At 44.0% G+C, this 23,672-nt stretch overlaps 2 protein-coding genes across 2 annotated transcripts in view; one reads left to right on the top strand and one right to left on the bottom strand.

The window, feature by feature from the left end:
* Window positions 1-2,017: 2,017 nt before the first annotated feature.
* Window positions 2,018-3,394, bottom strand: LOC108605725. The gene is made up of 2 exons (XM_017995517.2): window positions 2,358-3,394; window positions 2,018-2,299 (listed from the first exon to the last, which is right to left on the bottom strand). The coding sequence occupies exons 1-2, from the start codon at window positions 3,322-3,324 to the stop codon at window positions 2,103-2,105; spliced, it is 1,164 nt and encodes a 387-aa protein (XP_017851006.1). The 5' UTR covers window positions 3,325-3,394; the 3' UTR covers window positions 2,018-2,102.
* Window positions 3,395-3,876: 482 nt separating this feature from the next.
* Window positions 3,877-23,672, top strand: part of LOC108605393 (unconventional myosin-XV) — a 29,983-nt gene continuing 10,187 nt past the window's right edge. The window contains 6 exon segments of the mRNA XM_033294265.1: window positions 3,877-4,141; window positions 10,606-10,920; window positions 14,486-16,674; window positions 16,676-17,987; window positions 19,039-21,615; window positions 22,260-23,153. Coding sequence (XP_033150156.1) covers window positions 10,795-10,920; window positions 14,486-16,674; window positions 16,676-17,987; window positions 19,039-21,615; window positions 22,260-23,153 — 7,098 coding nt within the window. The 5' untranslated portion in view covers window positions 3,877-4,141; window positions 10,606-10,794.

Raw genomic sequence — 23,672 nt, 5'->3', positions numbered from 1 at the left:
ACGCACCTAGGCCACGTAGGTCAGTTGTCAGTTGTCAGTTGTGACCTCTTGCGAACTGTTGTCGGATGAGCAAGTAGTGCGTGAGTTACCAGTGTTAATGATAATAAATAAAATCAATGTGCCTACTTCCAAGCAGTCTATGGAGCTGAGCCAAGTAAGTTTATAGCAGTTGTTCTCAATGCTCTCACAAAAAAAGCCCTTTGTTTTGTATCTAACGTTTACTCGAAATTCACTTTACAATTTAAAAACGTAAGTTTAATAAATAAAAATGTAAACTAATGAGAAAACATTTCCTAACGTTGTGATGGATCAGATAGATGGTCTTCTTGCACATGCCGATCATGGACTTGCAGGATTGGATAATGGCAAGCATATCCTTGGGCGCCACAAGCGACACCCCAAGCTGAGCAGACAGCAGCACCAAGAGTACAAGTGTTACGGCTTTCATATTGAATTGGGTACGAAATGCTGCTCCCTGCTTTTATATTAAACGATTGATCGACTGGTCGTAAAGTTCTACAAAGCATTCAAATCATGCTTAGGTTCTCCACGGTACAGTCATTTTAAGTTATGATTCATTTGCCGAATCATCTGCTATATTTTTTCAGTATAAGTCCAAGAAAAAGATGCCAAAGGATGCCAACATACTCTGGGAATAATCTGACTCGGCATTCGATGAATGTTTATTTCTGTCAAAGGATAAGTGCAACAACTGTCAAATCCACTGATATTTCGGATCTACAGTCTGGATAGTTACCGGAGGCAAATGGACTAAAAGGACTGCAACATCAGGCTTAAGCGGCGATAGCAGCATCAATAGCTGCTCGGTCTGCTTGAGTGGAAGTTAAATTAGTAGTTTTATCAAATTAATGCATTAATACATATATTAATTCAATATTGGCTGCAATTTAAATTTGTTTTCTTTCTTTATTTGTATTCATATGTATTTAGTCCTTGTTATTTTTTATAATAACATTTATATTTGCCATTTATGTTTTTAATTTTAGTTGTAAGGATTAGCTGCTAAGCTTTTGGACAGTAAATTAACAACATGAATTAATTTTTTCTTGAGGACATTCTTATTTTGAGGACATTCAGGCTTTCAGTCTTTTCAGCCTAGATGGCAGGACTATTCACAGGACGAAAAATTCTAAACTGCTTTCAGAGTTACTAAAAACAAGTTTTACCCAAACAAATTTTAAATTATACATTTTTATACTCATTTGAATTGTGCTTTCAACATAAAATGGAACTAAACATCCCAATTGGATTTTGATTGGCTGAGCTATAGCTTCTCATAGCTTGAAATTAAACAAAACACAAGTCTGCAGCATTTGTTTCAAAATATTGGACATCATAAAATTTAAAAATTTGACATGCGGTCGATTAATTTTCTATGCTTTTCTTAAGCAGCACTTAGCATATGCAATATCTCTGAGGTCCTTTGCAGGATCGATTTCATAGACCAATAAGTTTGAATGTAAAACATTTTCTGGCTAATAAATATTTATCTCTCAATATAGCTTACAGATATACAGAAAATTTAGTTACACAAACGTTAAATCTTGTTATTTCGCATTTTACAATAATTATATATTTTATTTACAATTTTACTACAACACGCGAATTATATCTTTAAAGGAAGCTTTAATATTGTTATTTAATTATAAGTTGCAAAGCACTGTCGGGTGCGACCGACAGTGTTGCACCCTGTACATTATATTCAAATGAGCAGTTTACTTTACAGTTTAGTTACATTCTCTGAAGTCAATTCTTTTTAAATTTTCTTACGTTTTACATTGCCATCTTAATAAGTATGCGTTTTGATTATTAAATGATAAATATGTGAAGCTCAAACCTAGAGTTCGTATGTTGTGTAAGCAAAGAACTTGAGCTCAGGTTTGAATCCTCTTAAAATTGTTTGTATAACTCTTAAAATTGGTTGTATAACTCTTAAAATTGTTTGTATAACTTCACATGTCTGGATTTGTGCCATTTTAAAAATTAGTAGTAGTATTTATAATTTAAACATGATTGCTTTAATTTAATAATTTAAATTTTACTTTAGCTGCAGCTGCGCGTTTCACACGCATAACCCGACGCTAGGCAGCCGCTTTGCGTTCCCGTTCACGCTTCACGGTGGGCAATCGCGTCCAGATGTAGCCTGCCGCACGTTGCGATGTGTACTCATCCATGTCTGGCAATGGAAATGGCGTTGTGTTATCATAATAATAATTGCTGGGCGCATGCATAATAAACTCCAGAAAGGAAAGCTTGCGTGAGAGCTCCTCATCGGGACCTGCAGAACAATATCACCTGCTTAGAGACGGGAATTGCTCTACCAGTGCACTACTTACCAATCAGATACGTGGCTGGATCGAAACCTTCTTTGGGATCGGGACTATCCTGCGTGGGAATAAGCCAGGTGAGAAAAGCCGACTTTTCACAATATGCATCTACCAATAGTCCACGTATTTGTGCATAGTAAACATTCTGTTCACTGTCCACAATGCTCACAATGTCACCAATTTGCATATAGCTGCCTTTGTTGAAGACGCTCTTGACGAATCTGGTGCAGGCCTGCACTCGTGGCGTCTTCTGTGCCGGACGCTTGAACAGCGCGCGACGATTGCGTGCAGCTGCTGCGGCTCCACCAAAACCACCGCCTGCTCCAGATTTTCCTTTGCTGCTGGCACTTCCTGTACTTGCAGTGCCGCCAGCACCAGTTGCTGCGCCGGCTTGTCCATTGGTTGTGCCATTTACAACATTACCGCGCCCATTGAGCTTTGCCTTGAAGCGTGTGCTGCGCGTGCTTTTGCGTAAACGCTTGATAATTGAGGGCGAGCGTGTCCCGTTGAGATTGCTGCGCGTTACTTTCGTTGCACGTGGTGGCGTTGGCTGGACTTTGGGCTTCTTTTCGTTAGTTTCTGCTACTGGTTCAGGTTTAGTTTTTGCTGCTGGCTCAGGCTTAACTTTCGCTACTGGAGTAGCAGGTTTCGTTTCTGCAGGCTCTGTTGTTTTCTCTGGCTGTTTGACCGCCTCTGTTGCTAGCTGTTTGAGGGGTATGTCGTCCTCCGGATTGTTATCCAGTTCATCCATTTCCTTCATAGTCTCCGTAGTCGTCAAATCTGTATCTATATCCATATTTATGACCATAGATTCCTCGGGCTTCTTTTCCTGCTCTGACTTCTGCTCTGTTATTGTCTTGGCATCCTTAGTTGCTGCACAATCACTGCAGAGCGCAATTGCTTCCTTCTGCTCCGGTATCTCTAATTCTTTTTGGCATTTGCTGCACTTGCTTTTTGTGGCTGGCACATCTAACATGGTGCAGCGTTTAATTGATGCTTAGTCTGTAATTTAAACAATTTTTAATTCTTGTGACTGTTATGTCTATGACAATGTTATACTTAAACACAATGTAAATGCTCAGTGTGTCTGTTAAGTGTGGCGGCAGCGAATTGCTCGATTGTTACTCGATTCTTTTGTGGTCACACTTTTACATTCCATTGGGCCACACTTTTTTTTTATTTTGCGGTAACACTTTTCACATGATCGTGCTGTGCTTTTTATTTTACGAACGGTTCTGCCGAAGTGTTAACACTTGCTCGGGATCAGTTAAAGTTGTTGTTGCGCCGCAGTTGAGACGTGTTAAGTCCGTGTCGCTCGTTTACAGATTTATTTAACTAGTAATTATATCTTCAGCGGAGTGTACTTGCAGCAAACCGCAACTTTCTTTGATGCTTAAAGAAACATCAAGTTGGTTTGTCGACTATTGAACAATTAACGGGATTCTTATTGTGTTACTATCGGTCGGCTTAATGCAAATTTAGCTTGATACAATTTTTTTTACCGCGCGCCTGCACAAATACAAATGGTTGAATATTTTTTTTGTACAAATAACTAATGTTAAATATTAGTGTAACAACAACTAAACGAATGAAATGTAGCAGAATTTTTCTAACGTGACGTACATACTACAACAATTCTAAAAGCAAGAAGAAGATCAAGTGTAAAGAGAGCTCAAAACACACGCACACACACAAGCACAAGCTAATACGCTTACCTACGTACATACATAGAAAAAAAAGTATAAAGTTAAAACTGTGAACAAGGGAGAGAGCGTAACAGTCAACTGAAACGAGTGAGTAGCATAACAACAATAAAAAAGAAAAACAAAAACAACAACAAGTGGCAGTCAGAATCTCAGCAAGAGATTTGTGTACACGCACACACACGCAGACACAGCCACAGGTATATTCACAGGTGCAGGCACACCTACATGTATATACTTGATTTATTACCGATATAATAATGTGCTTAGTGCAAATTGTCATTCTACAAAAGCGTCTTCAATGAGCAAATAGTAAAAGCAACAACAACGACAACGACAGCAGCAGCAATGGAATGTCTTTATTCTAAAGCAAATAACAGCAAATTTGCATAATGCAGTCATTTTTAACATTGCTGCTGCACAGTGTGACAAAGCCAAGACTGCAGTAAGCAAAGTTGATCAAATTTAAAGAGATCTATAAGCTCTTATTCATTTATTGGGACTTAAGAACTTTTGATATAATCAAATAATCCACTAATGCTTATTTGTGTGCAGTATAGACTTTTAACTCTTGTTTTTCTACTAATCTTAATTGAATATGAATGAGGATCGGTCCATACCAAGTTGCATTTGTTTTACAGTTATAATACCAAAGCAGCTAAGCATTTATTTAATCTTATGCTGATAACAGTTAAAAAAGAACCTGTCGCTGCTTGCGATTGATTTTTTTTCTTAACGGTGCTTACATAAGTTTCGAAATGCAACAAAGTTGTTGTGGGCACGTTGCTGCCGCTGCTGGTTGCACTGTGGAGCGAATTGGTTTGGTATTCGATTCGACTTCGATTCGTGTGCGAATACGTGGACAGAAAAAAAAATAAAATTGATGGCTGAGCGCGAGAGCGAGAGAGTGAGAGAAGGGAATCGCGCAGCGTTTTCGGCGAGAACGATTGCAACGGTACAAACAGTTAAGCGTGCAGAAATATTAAAAAAAATATATACATATATAGCTAAATATAAATATATATGCATATGTATATAGCAATGTACAAAGCGCAAGCAAAAAAAAAAAAAATTGTTAGTATAACAGAAACTGGTTCCGGCTGCCAAAGAATGCCGCATTGGCCAGCAATGGTCCAACTTTCGACTAACTCTCCCCGCTCTTTCGCTCTCTCACACACACACAAACAAGCACACACCTTTTTTGTTTAGCTGTGTGTGTGCCACTTCCCTATATACAACGCCCCAGTAGCAGCGCGCGCTCTCGCTCTCGCTCTCTCAACATTCTTAGTGCTGCGCGCGTTCGTTGCCTCAGTCTTTTGTATTTGCTTCTTTGAGCATTGCTTTTGGCTCGTAGTTCGCTTCAAGCCAATGAAGATAGCAGCCTAGCCTAGCACTAATAACAATATATTAAATGCTAAAACTGCATAACAAAGCCAAACAGCACAAGAGCGAGCTAGAAAGAGAGCGAGAGAGAGAGGCATATGCATAAATGCTGTGACAAAGTTGTTAATTGGCTTTTACTTGACTTAAATAATATGCATATACATATCTATATTTAGTCATAGCGCATACAAAACTAACAACAATCAAAGCAAAGCAAAGTGAAATTTTACTTAATTATTTTTCTATGCCTGTGTGTGTGTGTGTGTGTCATTGGTGATTGTAGTTTTTTTTATATATTTAAATTTTTGACACTTCATAGCAAACATTTAACGCCAGTCACTGACCGTGCCTTAAAAATCTATTGCATATTTGAATATTTACCTATGATAATTAAAACGATTAATGCTTTGATTTATTCAAATAAGCAGACAATTTAAAACAATTCTTGCAACAAATAAATTGAATATTGCTTAAAAAAATCTTTACAAATACAATAAATAAATTAAATCTAAATATAGACAAACAATATTTTCGTTTAGTTTGATTTATTTGTTGTTCCCATCTCACTGCAAATTGTTGTTGCAGCTGTGGCATATTGCTGAGGGCTTGTTGCAGGCGCCGCGCCGCCTCCGCCGCCTCCGTATTGTGGGTGCGGCACAGCTACGCATGTCTACGTGCTTAGCCCATTGGCAAAACATGCGGCGCACCCAGAACAACATCAAAAGGCAACAACAACAACAAACAGCAATTGGCAACACGAGTGTGTTTAGTTTATAGAATAACTTGAGCAACAAAACAACAATTTTAATCACTAACTGACAAAACTAAAAACAATTTGCCATTTGGCACTTTCAATTGCAACAACAAAAAAAAAACAGTAAACGTTGCTATAAAATGTTTTTATTTGTTGTGTACTCTGGGTGTAACGTTAAAAATTTCCCTTTTTCAGCTTTCAGCAAACATAAATTGTTAGCGTTCAATGTGTGTGTGTGTGTGTGTGTGTGTGTGTGTGTGTGTGATCGATGGTGAACAACAACAACAAATAGTGGCACAATCTTTGGCGATAACGTGTTCAGCGTTGTCTCTAAAGGTTTATTGGCCTTTTGGCTTATAGCCGTGTATGCGTGTGTGTGTGTGTGTGTGCGTCGCCGTTTTAGCCAAGTCTGTGTTGCCTGTTTGGCTTTTGCTTATAGCCCTAGTGTTAGTGAAATCGTTCGTCGACGACTGTGACCGCCGACTTATTGCTAAATATTCTCTCTGCTTCATGAAATTTTCTATTTGTACAAATACAACAAAATAGAGCTAAAGCGAGTAGCGGGGCGGGCCGGTGCGAGGCGGCGGTTAAGCATAAACATTAAGCTGCTTACACACGACCAAAATGACATGTGGCCTAGTCACAGCGGCCAAGACAAGCGCTGCGGTTGTTGTTGTTGTTATCCATTTGGCCAATAAGTCGAGTTGTCAGTTTAAGCGCGACCAAACGCAGCCCAAAGTAGACCGTAGACCAGGCAGACAGGCGTCAAAGACTTCAACAGTAGACAGCAGACAAATTGCCACTACTAGTTGCAAAAAAAAATTGGCCCTAGAAATTAAATTAAATTACATTAATTACAATTTTCATTGATTTGTTTATTGCCTATTGAAAATTGCGAGAGTTACAATTTTTCTATTTATTTTTGTGGCCTAAATATTTATTGAATACTTTTTTTTAATAAATAGCTAAAGCTTTTATGCAGGGAATTATTATTATATACGCATAAAATTAAAGCAATAAATAAATTATATACAAATCGCGCTCCAAATCAAATAAAGTCTGAATATATGTGTTCAATTTGTTTGCTACTTAATCAAAGCATAAATAATATTAAGCTATAGCAAGAAATTTGTGAAATCTAAGCCACAAATAAATGTAAACATTTAGAATATTAAATATGAGCCATGTGAATAAAAAAAATCAAAAGCTAAGCACAATTTGATTTGCAGCTGTCGCTAGTGTTGTTGTTGTTGTTGTGGTTGATTGTTGATTGTTGATTACCATTGGTGAGACAAACTTTCACCTGTTTTGCGGCAAATCGCCTTTAACATAAATATTTATGCCCAAAAAAGAAATGACGCGGCGGGCAATAACAACAACCACAATCACAACAACAATAGGCATATTTGTATGCTGCGAGTACAGAGAGAGAGAGAGAGAGAGAGAGACATAAATTTTATGTTTATTTAGCTACTGCTCAAACTCAAACTAAGCTTTGGAATTTGAATTTGGGCTTGGGTTTTTGGATTTTTCAACTTGGTTTTTGAGTTTGGTATTTTTTGCTGCTAAATGGTCTGACAAGTGCTCACAAATTGACAAAGTCAACAGTGCGAAAGCGATAGACAGATTTAAAAAGAGCGTGAGAGAGAGAGAGAGAGAGAGAGAGGGAGAGAACTTGTTTTTAGTGTTTTTGACTAACAAGCATTGAACGTGCTTAAATTGTTACCAGTTGGCAAGTCATTCATTCATTCGCTCATTCATTCAATCAGCTGGACAGCTAGTCAGTCAGTCAGTCAGTCAGTCAGTTATTCACGCACACCTGAAGCGCTTGCTCTCTCTCTCTCTCTCTCTCTCTCTCTCTCTCTTTATCTCTTATTGTCTCGCACAGCAAAAAAATCTTGGCTTGGCTACGAGTCGAGCTCGACCGCATTCCATAGCTAAGACGTCGCGCCTGCTTGCAATCGAGCTCCATGTTCAAGTCGAAGTTAAAAGAGCTAGAATAACAATAATAAAAAAAGAACAGCAATTGAATGTTGCTGCTCAGTTGTAATCAATGAAGTTGCAACAATATCTAAGCATTAAATGCTAAATACAAACAGTCATGGTCATAAGTTTGTCTACAGCAGCAATTTTAGAACCTGTTCCAGCAGATTTCTTGCATTTTTTATACAAATTACTTAAACTATAAGTAAATAAAATAAAATATTTTGTTTTATAATTTTTTCAATGTCATATAATTAAAACATTAAATCATTAAATGAAATATGATTATATAAAAATATATAATTGCGTATTAATGTTAAATAAATTAGTCTGTACCATTAAAATTCAAAAATAATTTCTTAGTTAAACAAAATGTTAATGAAAATTGATTTAGCTTTAAAAATGTTTACAAATAAAATTGTATAGTTTACCCAGCAAGTCATTTATAATTTCCATTGATTTCTTGAAATCTTTTCAATCGATTTCAACTCAATATCAACGCAGCTTTGTCTCTTTAATCTTTAGTTCTGAAACGTTATTTTCTATTCCATTTTGTAGCCCTTGTTCGTAGCTCATTTGCATATTTTCGAAATGCTCTCACTTTTCTGGTGACGTTCTCGGTTCTCAGTTTTGTGACTAAACAACACACAAAATTTTTGATTAAAAACTGTTGCTGTTTTTTTTTTTTTTTTGGGTTCATTGTCTGTAAGTTCGTTGCCTGAGTCTTTCGAGTTGATTTTCTTGTGTCGCTTTTTATTTTGTATTTGTATTTTCATGTGGGAACTTGTTGCGTTTCCCATGTCAAACTAGAAAAACAAAAATCAAATACGCTAAAAAAAAAAAAATGCCCTTAACAAAATATTTGGATATATCTAAAGCTATGTGTGAGCAACATTCCAGCCATAGAACCGCACCTGGACAGCTGCTTAGCAGGTGTCTATGTATGTGTCTGTGTGTGTGACGAGTTTTTAATTTATTAAATTTGTGGTTTGGCAGCTTGGAATTGATTTTTGTGCCAGATTCTTGGCATAGCTTCAGCATTTGTCCCTTGGCAACTGAAATTGGCAAACAACTGAACTGACGGCGAGTGGGCGTGGCTCAATTAAAGCGTAGCCAAGTGAAAAGCTTGATTTTTCATTTTTATTATTAAACAATTTTCACGCACGCATTAAACAAGCGAGCATCGCTGCTTAATTAACAATATAATTAATTAATTAATGCATACAATTTGATTTGGAATTTCACGCAACTCGTGTTTGCGAATCTTATCAAACTGTTTTTATTTTTCTTACGCTAAACTCGCAGCAGCACATTCATTGCTAATTTATTGCTAATTTTACTTTCAACTTGCGTTTTGTTTTTCGATTAAATGTTTAGCAGCGAGCCGAAGCGCAACCGACTGCGATTTCATTTTCTCGCATAATTGGGCAGCGCGTAGAGGGGGGCGTGGCAGCAGCAGCAGCAATAGTTGGGCAATTAATTAAACAGTTTTTGTTTTCTTTTGCTAATTTAACAAATCTTTAAATTCACATTAGTTTTATAGCCCAACAATGGTGAATGTAACTAATTTTTTTTTGTTTGCTTTTCTGCTTGTTTAATTTATTATTATTTTTTTTGCTTGTTGCATTTTGTTTGCATCAACTAATAATGTTGCTAATAAGCAGCAAAGCAAATAATAATAATAGAAAAAAAAACACTTTCATTCATGACTAGTTACTATCTCTCTCTCTCTCTCTCTCTCTCACTCACTCTTTCTTTCTCTTTCTCTCTCGCTGTATATCTTTCTCTGTGAATTGCTCACATGCAGCAGCTTGACAATGCCAATTGGCAATTCACAGTGACAATCGCTTGTGAACGTGCAAGTCGAAAAAATGTTGCAACTTTTTGTTGCTTAGTTGCGCTAGTTGTTAATATAATTAGCTGCATATTTTGTTGATTTTTACTTTCAATATTTTTAACAATTTAAGGCCACAGAAATTATTTTCATTGATTTTGATGCATTCAATTCAATGAAACAATTTATTTGCACATTAATTTAATAATTTTTAATTTGCTATTGTCTTTGCTAACAAGTAATTTTGAATTTTTACAATTATTAATTATTTTTATATTTAAATCTTTTTATTGGTTAGTTACGCTTATTGTTAATTTAATTATTTTCAATATTTTACAATTTTAGGCATAAACTTGCTTAAGTTGAATGAATTTTCATTTAATTTCAAATTTTTATGTAGTCGTTAAATTTAATGTCTGCCTAATGAGCAATTTTTTATTTTTACATTCGTTATTAATTATTTTTTATTTTTACACTGGCTGTTTTTATTGCCACTATTGTTTTAAATTTTAAATATATCTTAGCAAAATTTTAATTATAAAATTTATATTATTTTGAGTCAACTTAATTTTGCTTAATTCTATTTATTTATATTTTTAGCAATGCATCGACCTGCAGCTTAAAGCTAAAGACGCCCTCTCCACATTCCTCTCTCTCTCTCTCTCTTCTGTCACTCTTACTCCCCTCATCGCTGGCACGGGGCACGGGACACGAGCAGGAATTTCTTCTTCTATATCAATCAGATCAGCAACGATTTAACAATACTTCGAAACAAACACACATATAGCCATGGACTGGGCCGAAGGAGACCTGGTGTGGTTCGATCCGGGTGTGGGGCATCCCATACCCGGTGAAATTCAAGAAGTGCATCGCGCTGCTCAAGTGATTGTCGTTCAGGCGATGATCAAGGGCAAGGTGAGTTCACATAAAAAATAAATGCAATTAAAATTAAACAAATAATTCAAAATTTAGGCTTGGCAAAATTCGATTAGAGCCGCAAATAAATCAAATCAAATATGAAACAAAATTATTCAAATAGAATTACAAGCTGTGTATATTAATTAATAATAATAATACGAGCAACAACTTATAATTTTAGAAAAATATTTATTTAAAATTGTTTGAAATTTGATAAAATGCGAAGAAATTAAAAATCAATTAATAGTAATAATATTAGCTGACAACTTAGTTAGCAACTTGTATTTAGTTTGACGTGAGCAGTTAATTTTGGCGCTCAGTGTGGCGTATGGAAAATAGTTTCACGCGCTTTGTTTCAGGGCTCTGTCGTCACCTTTTTGTTTTGATATTTATGCTATGAGTGATTTTCACTGTTTTCACTTGTTGTTGTTGTCGTCGTCAACGCAAAGCAAAGAAGAAGAAAACAAAACGAACGAACATGAATTTTGGCTTCGAATTCCAGTGGCTGCCAACTGGCCAAATTCATTTTCAGTCAACAATAAAATAAAAGTTGTTTATATATTTATTTATTTTGTTGTTGCTGGGCGCATATTTGCATGCATGACTGTAGCTCTGAATGCGAAGCGTGCGTTTGGCTTTTTGTATTTTTTGAAATTGCTGGAATTCTTGGCGCTTGCGGCCACAGCCAGCTGCGCGCAGCTTGCAACTTGCCACTTGCCACTTGCCACTTGCAACGGCATCGCTAACTGTTTGGCAAAGCTATTAGCCATCAGCCTGTGGCTGCAGACTCGACGCTTTGACTGGCAGGCTTAATTGCCAAGGAAAAAGGAAACGCAGGCACACAGAGCAAGAGAAAGAGACAGCGAGAGAGCGTGCGAGAGAGCCTCAATTATAAAAGCAATCTCGGGAAGTGCACTCAACATCCTATACATGTAATTATATGTACGAGATGCCAGAGAGCTTGGCTTTCTGGGAAACTTGAGCTCAGCTCAGGTCGTTAGTTCTGCATTAAAATAAACGTCGCGACGTTAATAATTTTGTAAGATTTTTCATGTGTGATTTAGGGCTGGCTGGCAAACAAATTAGTGCTTAGAGTTTCTTATTAAAGCCAAAAATAACTTATATTATTAATTGTTCTGATGCAAACATAATTTTTTTAAATCAAGTGAGTAAAATAAAAATTGCAGCTTAGAAAGATATTAAAGCAATTCAAATGAATCTTATTAATATTCTAATACAAATTTGTTGACATAAAGTTTAATAAAAAGATTGCAAAGAAATAATTATTTAGGTTTTATTATTATAATGATTTTGATTTATTATAATTTTAATATTTGACTAAATTGCATTAAAAAATTTTAAAATAATTTATTTAAGCAGAGCTGTTTATTGGCTAATTTTGTATACAAATTAAAATTTAATTTTAATTTAGTTATTTTTTTATTTTTCAAAATTGTTTTTTGGATTTCTACATGTAAGAATTTCTGTCCTTGGGACTTTAGGCGCATTATTTTCACAAGTGCTAAGCAGCAGCTTTGCTCAGTTAGCTTTGGATTGGAGCTGCACTTGGTAGTTCTGTTTGATCTGGAGAAAGTATAGAGCGTAGACTAAAAGAGAGTGCGGCTACCAATGAAGCAAGCAAGAACAAGAGAAAGAGAGAGCGAGTGAGCGAGAGCGTCAACAAGATCAAAGCTATTAACTATTAAACAGCGACTGGTTTTTGTTTTATTTTTCTTTCACGTATGTGGCAGCGACTGAAAGAAGCGCCTGTTTGCTTCTTGGTCTCTCTCTCTCTCTCTTTCTCTCTCTCCGTCTCTCCGTCTCTTTCGCTCTGACGCTGTCGCCGAAATAAAAGAAAAATCAAACGTGTTTCTAATCAAACGCTTTAGGAATTGGTTTAGAGCTGCGTCTAGCCAACAGGTCGGGTCGGGGTGGAGTGGAGCGGAGTGGAGTGAAGTGGAGTGGGCAGATTTGTTAGTTTATAGAAAACTGTGACAATGTCGCTAAGCTGGAGTTTCGTCTGCTCTGCTGCCCGACTCCTTGCTCAGTTGCATTCGGAACGGCGGCCAATGAACGTAACTGTGTTCTTCTTCTCGTTCTTCTTCTTCTTCTCCCAGTTGTTTTTGTTCTTGCTCTGATTGTTTGTCAGCTTGTCCGGTTTTTGTTGGTGCACCGTTAAATGCGCATCGTACGCTTCCACCTGGAGCCATGGCAACGTGGCTGCGGTTCCGTTACCCCAAGTCCGGCTCAGTCGCCCTCGTTGGCGCTGCTCTCGCCGCACGTGCTGCGCCGCCAGCGTCCGCCCAGCCTGGAGGAGTCCAGCCTCGAGGAACTCTGTCCGCCGCCCCAGACGCTGCAGCAGCTGCAGCAACAACAGCTGCGGCGTCAGCGTCGCCTCAAGTGCCGTTATCCACAAGTGGTCAAGCGTCTCTCCACACTCTGCAGCGATGTGCTGGCCAGTCATGTGAGAATTGTGCCCCACCCTCCCCCCTCCACCCAGCTTAGATTGCCATAGAGTAGAGAATCAAACTGCACACACGATATAACAAATATAATAATTAATATAATAAAACAATAATAATACAATATAAAAAAAAATATGCATCAAATATTATATTAACACATTAGTCACATCAACCTATCGATGATTGGCATGTGTTTCAATATCATAAAACAAAATATACAAATATGACGTATTTTAGTGTAATAACAAATAAATGCAATAAATTTAACAAAAAAAAAATATGTTCATAGCCAAACCAAAATTAAAATTCAAATCTAGCTTACGCTGCATTTACGACATTCACAATTATGATATGCGTTTCAAAATATTGGAATAATTTAAAATTATAGTAGATGGCTTAGATAGATACATATACGATAATAGGATATTAGGGATGCAATATACGATATGCACATTTATGGTATTAAATGGTACAATGCACGAATTTACGGTACAAATACAAACACGATACTCACATTAAATAAGATAGTTTAACAAGTTATATTATATATTCAATATATAAATATAAATATAAGAAGGATATAGCTAGAATATATACATTCGAAAATTGGAGCACGATATTGCATTTTAACAAATTTAATCTTACGATATTCAATTTACGTTACAGTTGCAAAGATATTGCAAATCGGCAAGATAGCAAACATATATTTGAATATAAGATGATATAGAGAATCACAAGCTACGATGTTGGCATTTACGATATTCGATTTTATGCTACAATAAATTATAAATAAAGCCGACAGCACTACTTTTATATTAGCTATGAGTAGTTTACGATATTAGCATTTACGATATTCGTTATGACAATTATATTAACGTAATAAAAAAAAGCAACATATATTAGAATATAAAACATAGAGCATCATAAGATACAAAATTTGTACTTACGGTATGCATTTTTACGATATTCGAATTTATGCTGCAAAATCCAATGAAAGCAATGCGCTCTTTGCTTTTCGCATAATTAGTTATGATTAATGTACGGTATTAGCACTTACGATATTCGATATATTAACGTATTGAATTTGCTTTTGCCAGGCACAAACATTCGCATTGCAGCCGGGCGAGGGCAGCCTGCGTGCGCGCCAGGATCTGGGCAGCAGCGGCGTGGAGGACATGACGATGCTCGACGATCTGCACGAGGCGTCGCTGCTGTGGAATCTGCGGCTGCGCTACGACAAGGGACTGATCTACACATTCGCCGGGAGCATTTTGATAGCAGTGAATCCCTACAAGATGTTCCCCGACGCCTACGGCCTGGAGGTGGCCAAGCAGTACGCGGGCCGCCCACTGGGCGCACTGCCGCCCCATCTATTTGCCATAGGCGCGGCGGCGCACGCAGCGCTGCCCTCGCCGCAGGTGGTGGTCATCTCGGGCGAGTCGGGGTCGGGCAAGACGGAGTCGACGAAGCTGGTGATGCAGTATCTGGCGGCGGTGGTGCCGGGCGGCGGCAGTGCGTCCGCGGTGATCACTGAGCAAATACTGGAGGCGGCGCCGCTGCTGGAGGCGTTCGGCAATGCGCGCACCGCGCGCAACGACAACAGCTCGCGGTTTGGGAAATATCTGGAGGTTTACTTCAAGAGCGGCGCCATAGTGGGCGCCAAGATCACACAGTATCTGCTGGAGAAGTCGCGCATCGTGACGCAAGCGCCCGGGGAGCGCAACTATCACGTGTTCTACGAGATGCTGGGCGGGCTGAGCGAGGCGGAGCGCGCCAAGTACGGACTGCTGGAGGCGGACAAGTATTTCTACTTGAATCAAGGGGCCACGGACTGCGCCAGCGGGCGCGTGGACTGGGCCTCGCTGCTGAGTGCGATGCAGGTGCTGGGGGTGGCCGAGAGCGAGCGCGAGGGCATTGTGCGCGTGCTGGCGGCGGTGCTGCATCTGGGCAATGTTTACTTCCATCGCCGGCAGCTGCGGCACGGGCAGGAGGGCGTGGAGATTGGCTCGGATGCGGAGATCAAGTGGGCGGCGCACTTGCTGCACATCAGCGCCGAGGGGCTGCAGCGTGCGCTGACCTCGCGCATCACCGAGGCGCGCGCCGAGCGGCTGCACACGCCGCTGGGCATAGACCAGGCGCTGGACGCGCGCGACGCCTTCGCCAAGGCGCTCTACGCCGGCCTGTTCAACTGGCTGGTGTCGCGCATCAACTCGATAGTGCAGAAGGGCGGCACCCACGACGCCCACCGCATCAGCATCCTGGACATCTTCGGCTTCGAGGACCTGGCCGAGAACAGCTTCGAGCAGCTGTGCATCAACTACGCCAACGAGAATCTCCAGCTCTACTTCAACAAGCACGTCTTCAAGCTGGAGCAGGCCGAGTACGCGCGCGAGCGTCTCGAGTGGACGCCGCTCGCCTGGGACGACAACCTGCCGGTGATACATCTGCTGGCCAAGAAGCCCGTGGGCATTTGCCACCTGCTCGACGACGAGTCCAACTTTCCGCGCGCCACCGACCTGAGCTTCCTCGAGAAGTGTCACTACAATCACGCGCTGAGCGAGCTGTACGCGCGTCCGCGCATCGGGGCGCAGGAGTTCGGGATCACGCACTATGCCGGCCAGGTGTGGTACTGCGTCGATGGGTTTCTGGACAAGAATCGGGACGCGCTGCGCGGCGATGTGCTGGAGCTGCTGAGCAGCTCGCGGCTGCAGCTGGTCGGCGAGCTGACCAAGCAGCTGCGCGCGCAACGCGACGCGGGCAAGACGCTGCCCAAGGGCAGCAACGGACGCTTCGTCACCATGAAGCCGCGCACGCCCACAGTGGCCGCCAGATTCGCGGACTCGCTGCAGCAGCTGCTGCAGTCGATGGGGCGCTGCCATCCCTGGTTCGTGCGCTGCATCAAGCCGAACCAGGAGAAGCAGCCGCTGCGCATGGACATGCCGTGCGTGCTGCAGCAGCTGCGCTACCTGGGCATGCTGGACACCATCCAGATCCGGCAGCGCGGCTATCCCGTGCGCCTGCGTTTCCAGCACTTTGTCGAGCGCTATCGCCAGCTCCTGGGCGCGCCCCTGACACGCGGCACGCCCTACCGCGAGCTCTGCCGCCTGCTGCTGGAGCAGCTGCCGCGCACCGGCGTCGAGGGTCCCGACTATCAACTGGGCGCCACTCGCGTCTTTTTGCGCGAGGCGCTGCATCGCGCGCTGGAGAGCGCGCGCACCGAGCGACTGCGTCTGGCCGCTTTACATATACAGCGCCATGTGCGATGTTGTGTGCGTCGCCAGCTTGGCGCGACGTCGTGCCCGCCACCAGCTGCAGGCGCGTTGGCCGCCGCACGGCAGGCCAGCGCTTCGAGCAGCTGCGCGCCGGCGCGTTTGACGGCGCAGCGCGTTGTGGCGCGGCGTCGGGCGCGTCGCCAGCGCAGCAGCTTGGCACCGAGCAGGGCGGCGTTGGTAGGCGCGCGAGGCGGCCGCGCGTGCGCGTGAGGCGCGCCAGGCCAAGCAGGCGCAGCTGGAGCGCAGCAGTCAGCTCAGCTACCTGGACATACCCGCCGAGCTGGCGTTCATCTATTCGAAGCTGCAGGGCTGGCAGCCGCCGCACACGGATCGGCAGCTGGTCAAGGTGCTAGGCACGGTGCCGGGTCCGCCGCCGGCGGCTGCAGCGCCGCTGCCCGCGGATCTGGCGCAGTTCAGCTTCGGCAAGTTCAGCAGCGTCTATTGCAATGGGCTGCGGCTGCAGCCGCGTCGCGAGCCCATTGCGGCGCCGCTGCTTACGCGCGCCGCTTCGCGGGATCAGGACTTTCAGGACTCGCTGGCTGTCTTCAAGCTGATACTGCGCTGGACCAACGACAAGGCGCTGGAGTCGGAGGGCGCCAAGGAGAAGCTGCTCTCGGACTACATTGTGCACAAGGCGCTCAGCTCGCGCGGCCTGCGCGACGAGATTCTCGTCCAGCTCTGCAATCAGCTGCATGGCGCGGAGCCCGCCGCCGCCGCTCGCCTGTGGCAGCTGCTCAGTCAGTGCCTCTGCTGCTTCCAGCCCAGCGCCGCCTTCAGCAAATATCTGTTGAAGTTCGTTGGCGACGAAGCCTCCAGCTCGACGCCGCCCACGCGCCAGCTGCTCCAGCGGCAGCTGCTGCGCCAGCAGAGCAGCCACAGCGCTGCCGCCGCGCGCAGCTTTGTGCCCGCCTGGCTGGAGTGGCGCGCCTGCGCCCGCGGCTGCGACATGGCACTGCCGCTGACGCTGCCCGACGATGCGAGCCAAACCGTAGCCGTGGACTCCTGGACCAGCTGCGAGGAGGCCGCCGCCTTGGCCGTCTCCACGCTTGGGGTCGGCAGTCGCGGCTGGACGCTCGTCCTGGACGATGGCCAGCAGCTCACCGATAGCTGTGGCCTCGACTATGTCATGGACTTGATTTCGGAGAAGGAGCTCTGTCCCGCTTTTCCCGCTCCGCGCAGCGATCTGTTGCGCTCCGGCGGCAAATTCCAGCGCACGCTGCTCCCGGAGGCGGTGAAGCGACCAGGAGTGCCGCCGCCAGCTCCACCCAGCGGCAGCGGCAGCAACACTAACACTAAGGAAGCTACAGCAGCTGCGAGCAGATCTATGGTAAGGCTACAGTAAACACTCGCTAATTGCCAACAGTTTTTCAGTTGCAAATTAGTTGAAGACATTTTTAGCTTTTGCTAAATTTTTTTATAATAATCTTTGAATTTATTATATTTATTTATTTTTTAAAACTTTTACTTGATAACAAATGTGGCAATTTTGAATAATTTATAATGTTTTTTTCGAGCTAGGCTTGTTTATTTATTTATTTTAATTTATTTTATATATTTATTTTATGCATTAATAACTTACATTTAATTAACTAAAAGTAAATTAGTTGCTTTAGGAAATATTTGTAATTTTAATATGCATTATTTATGTTTTTTATTTAAATATTTGCATTGCAGATATTTGACATACTTTTCAAAAATGTTTTGCTTTGCTATTCTGTGCATTTGCTTAACTTTTTACTTAAAACCAAAAGTTGTTTTTATTTTTAATTAGTAAAAGCAAAGCTAGATAAATAAGCATTTCGAAAAATGTTGAGCATTTAAAAATTTGATAAAATATGCAAAAAAAACAAATGTAAGGCGATTAATTTATAAAAAACTTAAATTTCAAGTTTAAAATGCATAAAGCAAACAATTAATAAAACTAACTAAAGCAAACAATTAATAAAACTAAACTAATAAAATAAAATATTAATTAATTAAAATAAAATATGAAGTTACAGCTTTAACTGTAGGCAGTCTCTACTGTATTTGAAAATATTATACAGAACTTAGAGAAGTTAATTTTATGAAAATTCAACAGACACGAATATGAATTTTAAAAAATTCATCAACTATTTAGAACTTGAAAACAAAAGAATGCACATATATTAAAATTAATATAGAAACCCAAAAAATATTGTAAATGTTGCTGTGTTTACTATAAAAGTAAAAACTTTTGGGTTGCAAAATTTGCGAAAATAGAAAATTTGAAATTTCGGAGCTAAAGCAACGTTTTGATTTGAGCTCGAGTTGAATTAAATATAAATTGAATAGGTTTTGACTTTGAAATATAATTTTTATATTTGTGCAAATTATTAATTTACGCTCTTCGCTTGCAGGAGAACGCGAGCAACACTTTGGGCAGCAGCAGCAACAACAACAACAGCAAGGAGCGACGCAGCAGTCGGGAGCTGCTGTCGCGCAGCTCGGCGTTGAACGAGCGATACTTTGAGCGAGCGACGGAGTCGCCCATAACGCCCCATCTGCTGCCCGGAACGCAGAGCAAGTCGCGCTCGAAGTCGCTGGACGATTTGCTGGCCAGCAGCGAGCAGCTGCCGCAGCTGCTGCCGGACTCGGATTCGCAGGAGTCGACGCTGCACACGCTGGCGCTGGGACTGTCCGAGAGCAGACTCAACGATCGCTACCACAGCGCGGAGCGACTGGCGCCGATGGGCAAGGAGACGGCGCCGCGCTACCAGAAGTCCCAGCACGCGGGCAGACGCAGCCATGCGGCGTCCCATGGGTCGGCGCACTCGAGCAAGTACAACATGGACAAGTCGGAGTATGCGACGCGCTCCTCCGCCATGTCGGACACCAGCGAGGCGCCCTCGTTGGCCTCCCATGTGCGCCGCGTGCGCGTCCCATCCCAAGCCTCCGATGTGGATCAGTTTCTGGACGATTTGTTCAGTCCCGTGCTCGACGGCTCGCTGGATGAGCTGTCCGATGCGCGCTCGCTGGCGGCCAGCATAAGAGGCGGCGCCGCCTATGACTGCGAGGAGCAGCTAGAGCATGATGATGATGATGATGATCTGTGGGCGGATGTGCCGCTGGATGCGCAGCTATGCAAGCTGAGCTCTGGCCAGGAGCTGCTGGTGGCCATCAAGGGCGGCGGCAGCACCGAGCACAGCGCTGCGCCCGATCCGCTGCTGCAGCAGCTCATGGGCGGCGGCGGCGGGGGCGGTGAGTCCAATGGCCCGGCCACGCCCCCAGCCACGCTCTATCAGCAGCAGGTGCAACGCGCCTTTCTACAATCGGCCATGGCGCAGAATCTGCAGATCCAGCAGCAGTTGCTGGCCCAGAACCAAGCGCTGCAAACGCTGCTCAGCCAGCAGCAGCAGCAACAACAGCAGCAGCAGCAATCGGTTGTGACAGCAGCAACTGTTGCTGTTGCCGCCGTGTCGTCGCCGCCGCCGCCGATGCGCATGAAGAGCACCATGCTGACCACGACGACGACAACGCGCAGCAGCAGCAGCAGCTTGGTGCTGGAGTCCAGTGGGGGTCCGCCGGCGCCGCCACCTCCGCCGCCCATGCCGCCACCACTGGAGGGCAAGGATCCGTCGGAGACGCGTCACTTTCTCGATCCGTATGGACGCGCCAAGACCGTGCGCATTGGCAAGTGGCGCTGGCCGCCGCCGCAGGGCGAGCCCCAGTTCCAGTCCGAGGAGGATTTCTTTGCCTTCAAGTTGCGCCAGCAGCAGCGCAAGACGACGCCCCAGAGCAACGCCACGGCCACGGCCATCGAGTGGGAGGAATTCGAAATCGATTCGAACCGCACCACGCCCCCAGGAGGCGGCGGCGGCGGCGGCGGCGGCGGCATCAGTTTGCCCGCTGTGCTGCTCAAGGCCAACGGCATGCAGCAGCAGCAGCACCAGGAGCAGCACCACTCCCAATCCCACTCCCAGTCCCAATCCCAACAGCAGACCCAGCTGACCACCATTATTACCAGCAGCAGCAGCAGCAGCAAGCTGGCCAAGAAGAGCTTTGAAATTGGCGCGGATCGGCCGCCTCCGGGCAGCGTGGGCAAGCTGAAGCTCAGCTCCGAGATGCGCCAGCGCCTGGAGCAGGTCACGGCCGGGCACTCGGTGCGCTCCACGGTAAGCAACAAGTCGGAGCAGCGTGCTCAGCCCGCCAAGCTCGAGGATACGCGCAAGCTCATGCTCCAGCAGCAGCTGGGCGGACTCTTTGCCAGCGTCAGTGCCGCCAATCTGACCGAGACGCCCACGGTGCGCACCCAGATCGAGCGCATGGAGGGCAAACTGTCGCCGCCACCGGCACCACCCAGCGCCTGGCCAGGAGTGCTGCTGCCCCCAGCGCCCAATGTGCCAGCTCCGCCGCCGCCCATACGACCGCCCAGCATGGCGCCACCCGCTCCGCCGCCAGCGCCACAAAGTCCACCCATGCTCCAGCTACAGCTCCAGCAGCAGCAGCAACAATCGCAGCAGCAACACGTCCTGGACGGTCTGGAGCGCGAGCGCGAGCGTGAGCCCGAGCCCGATTATCGCAAGGAGCATGTGCCGGCGTTTATCCAACGCCAGGAGCGGGACACGTTTGGCGCCATGCGCCAGCAGCAGCAGCAGCAGCAGCATCAGTTGCTCTCGTACCAGCAGCAGCAGCAGCATCAGCATCAGTTGTCGCTGCATCATCATCATCAACAGCAACAGGACTTGTGGGAGCAGGAGCTGCAGACGGAGCGCGAGCGCTCGCGCAGTCGCAGCCGCAGTCGCGATCGCGAGGATTACTCCGAGTCTGTGTGGGATCGGGCCGAGGTCGAGGGTCCCGCCTCCACCGGCAGCGGCAGCGAAAAGGAGCGAGAGAAGCGCGAACGGGAGCGCGAGCGTCTCTACGAGCTGCGCCAGGTGGAGCGCGAGAAGGAGAGCCACAAGGTCTATCAGCCAGCGCCGCCGCGCATTATTCAGGTAATGCTCCAATCCATGGGCACACAGGACACTGCACAGTGGCACAAAACCCATAGACCTTTTCGTATAGAGAAATAATCCCAAGTCCAGTGAAAAGAATATTTGAATTTTTATATTTATACAAATAATGAAAAATAATTTGGTATAGTAATTAAAAATATTTAAAAATAATTTCTTAAAGTAGTCAGATTATTCTTGAATTGTTCAATATTTTTGGTTAGTTGATTACCGAACTGAATTTGGAATCAACAAATTAATCCAATGCAACGTATTTTTTTATTTTAATTTGTTTGTTGAAAATAATTGAAAGATTGAAAAATAATATTTTTCTTAAATATGAATATTTATTTTTGAAACATTCCCAAATTATTTCATTGGCATTTTGTATTGTGAATATTTTTCATTGGATTATTGAGCGTAGCCGCAATTACTAAATTAATTAAATTGCTGGAATTTTTATATTTTGAAAACATGACAAAGTCAGTTTTAGAAATTATTGCTCTTAATCTTTGCATTATTAGTGCAGCTTTTAAATAATATTAAAAGAATTAATTCAATATTATTTGAGGCTTTAATGAATTCAAATTAACAAATAGTTAAGGAGCCTATGGACTGATTTCTAATTGAATTCAATTTGCTTGCAGGCGAGCATGGACAACACGATCAGCAATGGGAACAGCCACAGCCACAGCATGAGCAACAGCAGCAGCAGTGTGAAGCGGGAGCGGGAGCGCGAGCTGCCCTCGCCGGCGACATTCCGGACGCACTTGGCGCAGAAGTACGAGCACGAGCGGAAGCGCAAGAGCAGCGCCAGCTCGGCGGGCATGCGGGAGGAGCGTGAGGAGAGCAGCAGCATGGCGGTGGCCGTGCCAGCGCCTGTGACGCCGGCGAGCGTAGCGGCCGCCGCTGCTGCAGTCGTCGGAGCTGGCGCCAGTGCCGTCGCTGGCTCCGTGGCTGGCAGCAGTGCCTGCTTGACCTACAATCGCGTGCCCTGGAAGCTGCGCGTGCGCAAGGAAGTTTTCCAGCCGGCGGAGTCCATTGGGCCGCCCATTGCCTTGGACCTGCTGTTCGCCCAGGTGCTGAGCGACGTCTATGGCGTTACGCCGTGTCTGCGGATTACGCCGCAGGAGAAGAGCGCGGCGCTCAATATGCTGCATGGTCACGGCGTCAGCGTCGACACTTTGGCCACGCGCGGCGGGCAGCAGGTGCGCGCGCTAGTCAAGCGCCATCTTGTGGACATGGCGCGCGACTGGCCGCTCTACTTTGCGCGCCTGTTCGCCGTCCAGGGCGCTCCGCTCTATCCGGATGTGTCCATCATGGGCGTCTCCCACAGCGGCCTCTACTTGGCGCGTCGCGATGCGGACTATCTGATTGTGGTCCAGGCCATATCCTTTGCCGAGATCCAGAACGCAGTGACGCTGCCGCGTCCGGCTGCGCTGCAGCTGAATTTGCGCAGTGGCAAGCACTTGGCGTTGCATGCAACACGCGCGGCCGCCATCCAAACCATGATCACCACCTTTGTCCAGGAGTTCCGCAAGGTGAGTGACTCTAATGTTTTTATTTTTACAAAATTTATAAATTGTTGTTATGGGCGTGGCGTGGGCGCAACTAAGAGCGCACCAAATTACTTTATGAACAATAAAGACTTGGACAGATTTGATTCTATGCCAGATCCAAGTTTGGAATATATATATATTTGCTGAGACTAACGAACTGAGTTGATCCAGTGCAATCTTCTTTATTTTATAATTTTCACAAGATTAAGAAAAATTCAAGTTTTTGATTTTCCTTTCAATTTCATAATGTTTAAGAGCATTTTCATTATCTCCGTCTGTCTGCTCTTCTATTTATTTAAAAAACAATAAATTATTGAAAATTGTTGCTGGTTTTGAAATATTCTTAGTCGTTCAATAATATTTAATCAAAAGCTGCAGCTTGCGTTAATAAATTTTGATTATGGAAATTTAATAATTCCACTAAAAGTAAATCAAACTTTAATAGTTTTTAACATATAAAAATATGCAAGTTTTTTAATTTCAAGTTGTGGGCTTAATTTT

Source organism: Drosophila busckii, chromosome X (assembly GCF_011750605.1).
Source record: "Drosophila busckii strain San Diego stock center, stock number 13000-0081.31 chromosome X, ASM1175060v1, whole genome shotgun sequence".
Taxonomy (NCBI): domain Eukaryota; kingdom Metazoa; phylum Arthropoda; class Insecta; order Diptera; family Drosophilidae; genus Drosophila; species Drosophila busckii.
This window is presented reverse-complemented; position numbering and strand designations above follow the sequence as displayed.

Excerpts from the sequence above, each read along its gene's own strand:
- LOC108605725 (XM_017995517.2), bottom strand. The coding sequence starts at position 3,324 with ATGTTAGATGTGCCAGCCACAAAAAGCAAGTGCAGCAAATGCCAAAAA. Across the intron at positions 2,300-2,357 it reads TCCAGCCACGTATCTGATTG|GTCCCGATGAGGAGCTCTCA; the intron begins GTAAGTAGTGCA and ends ATTGTTCTGCAG.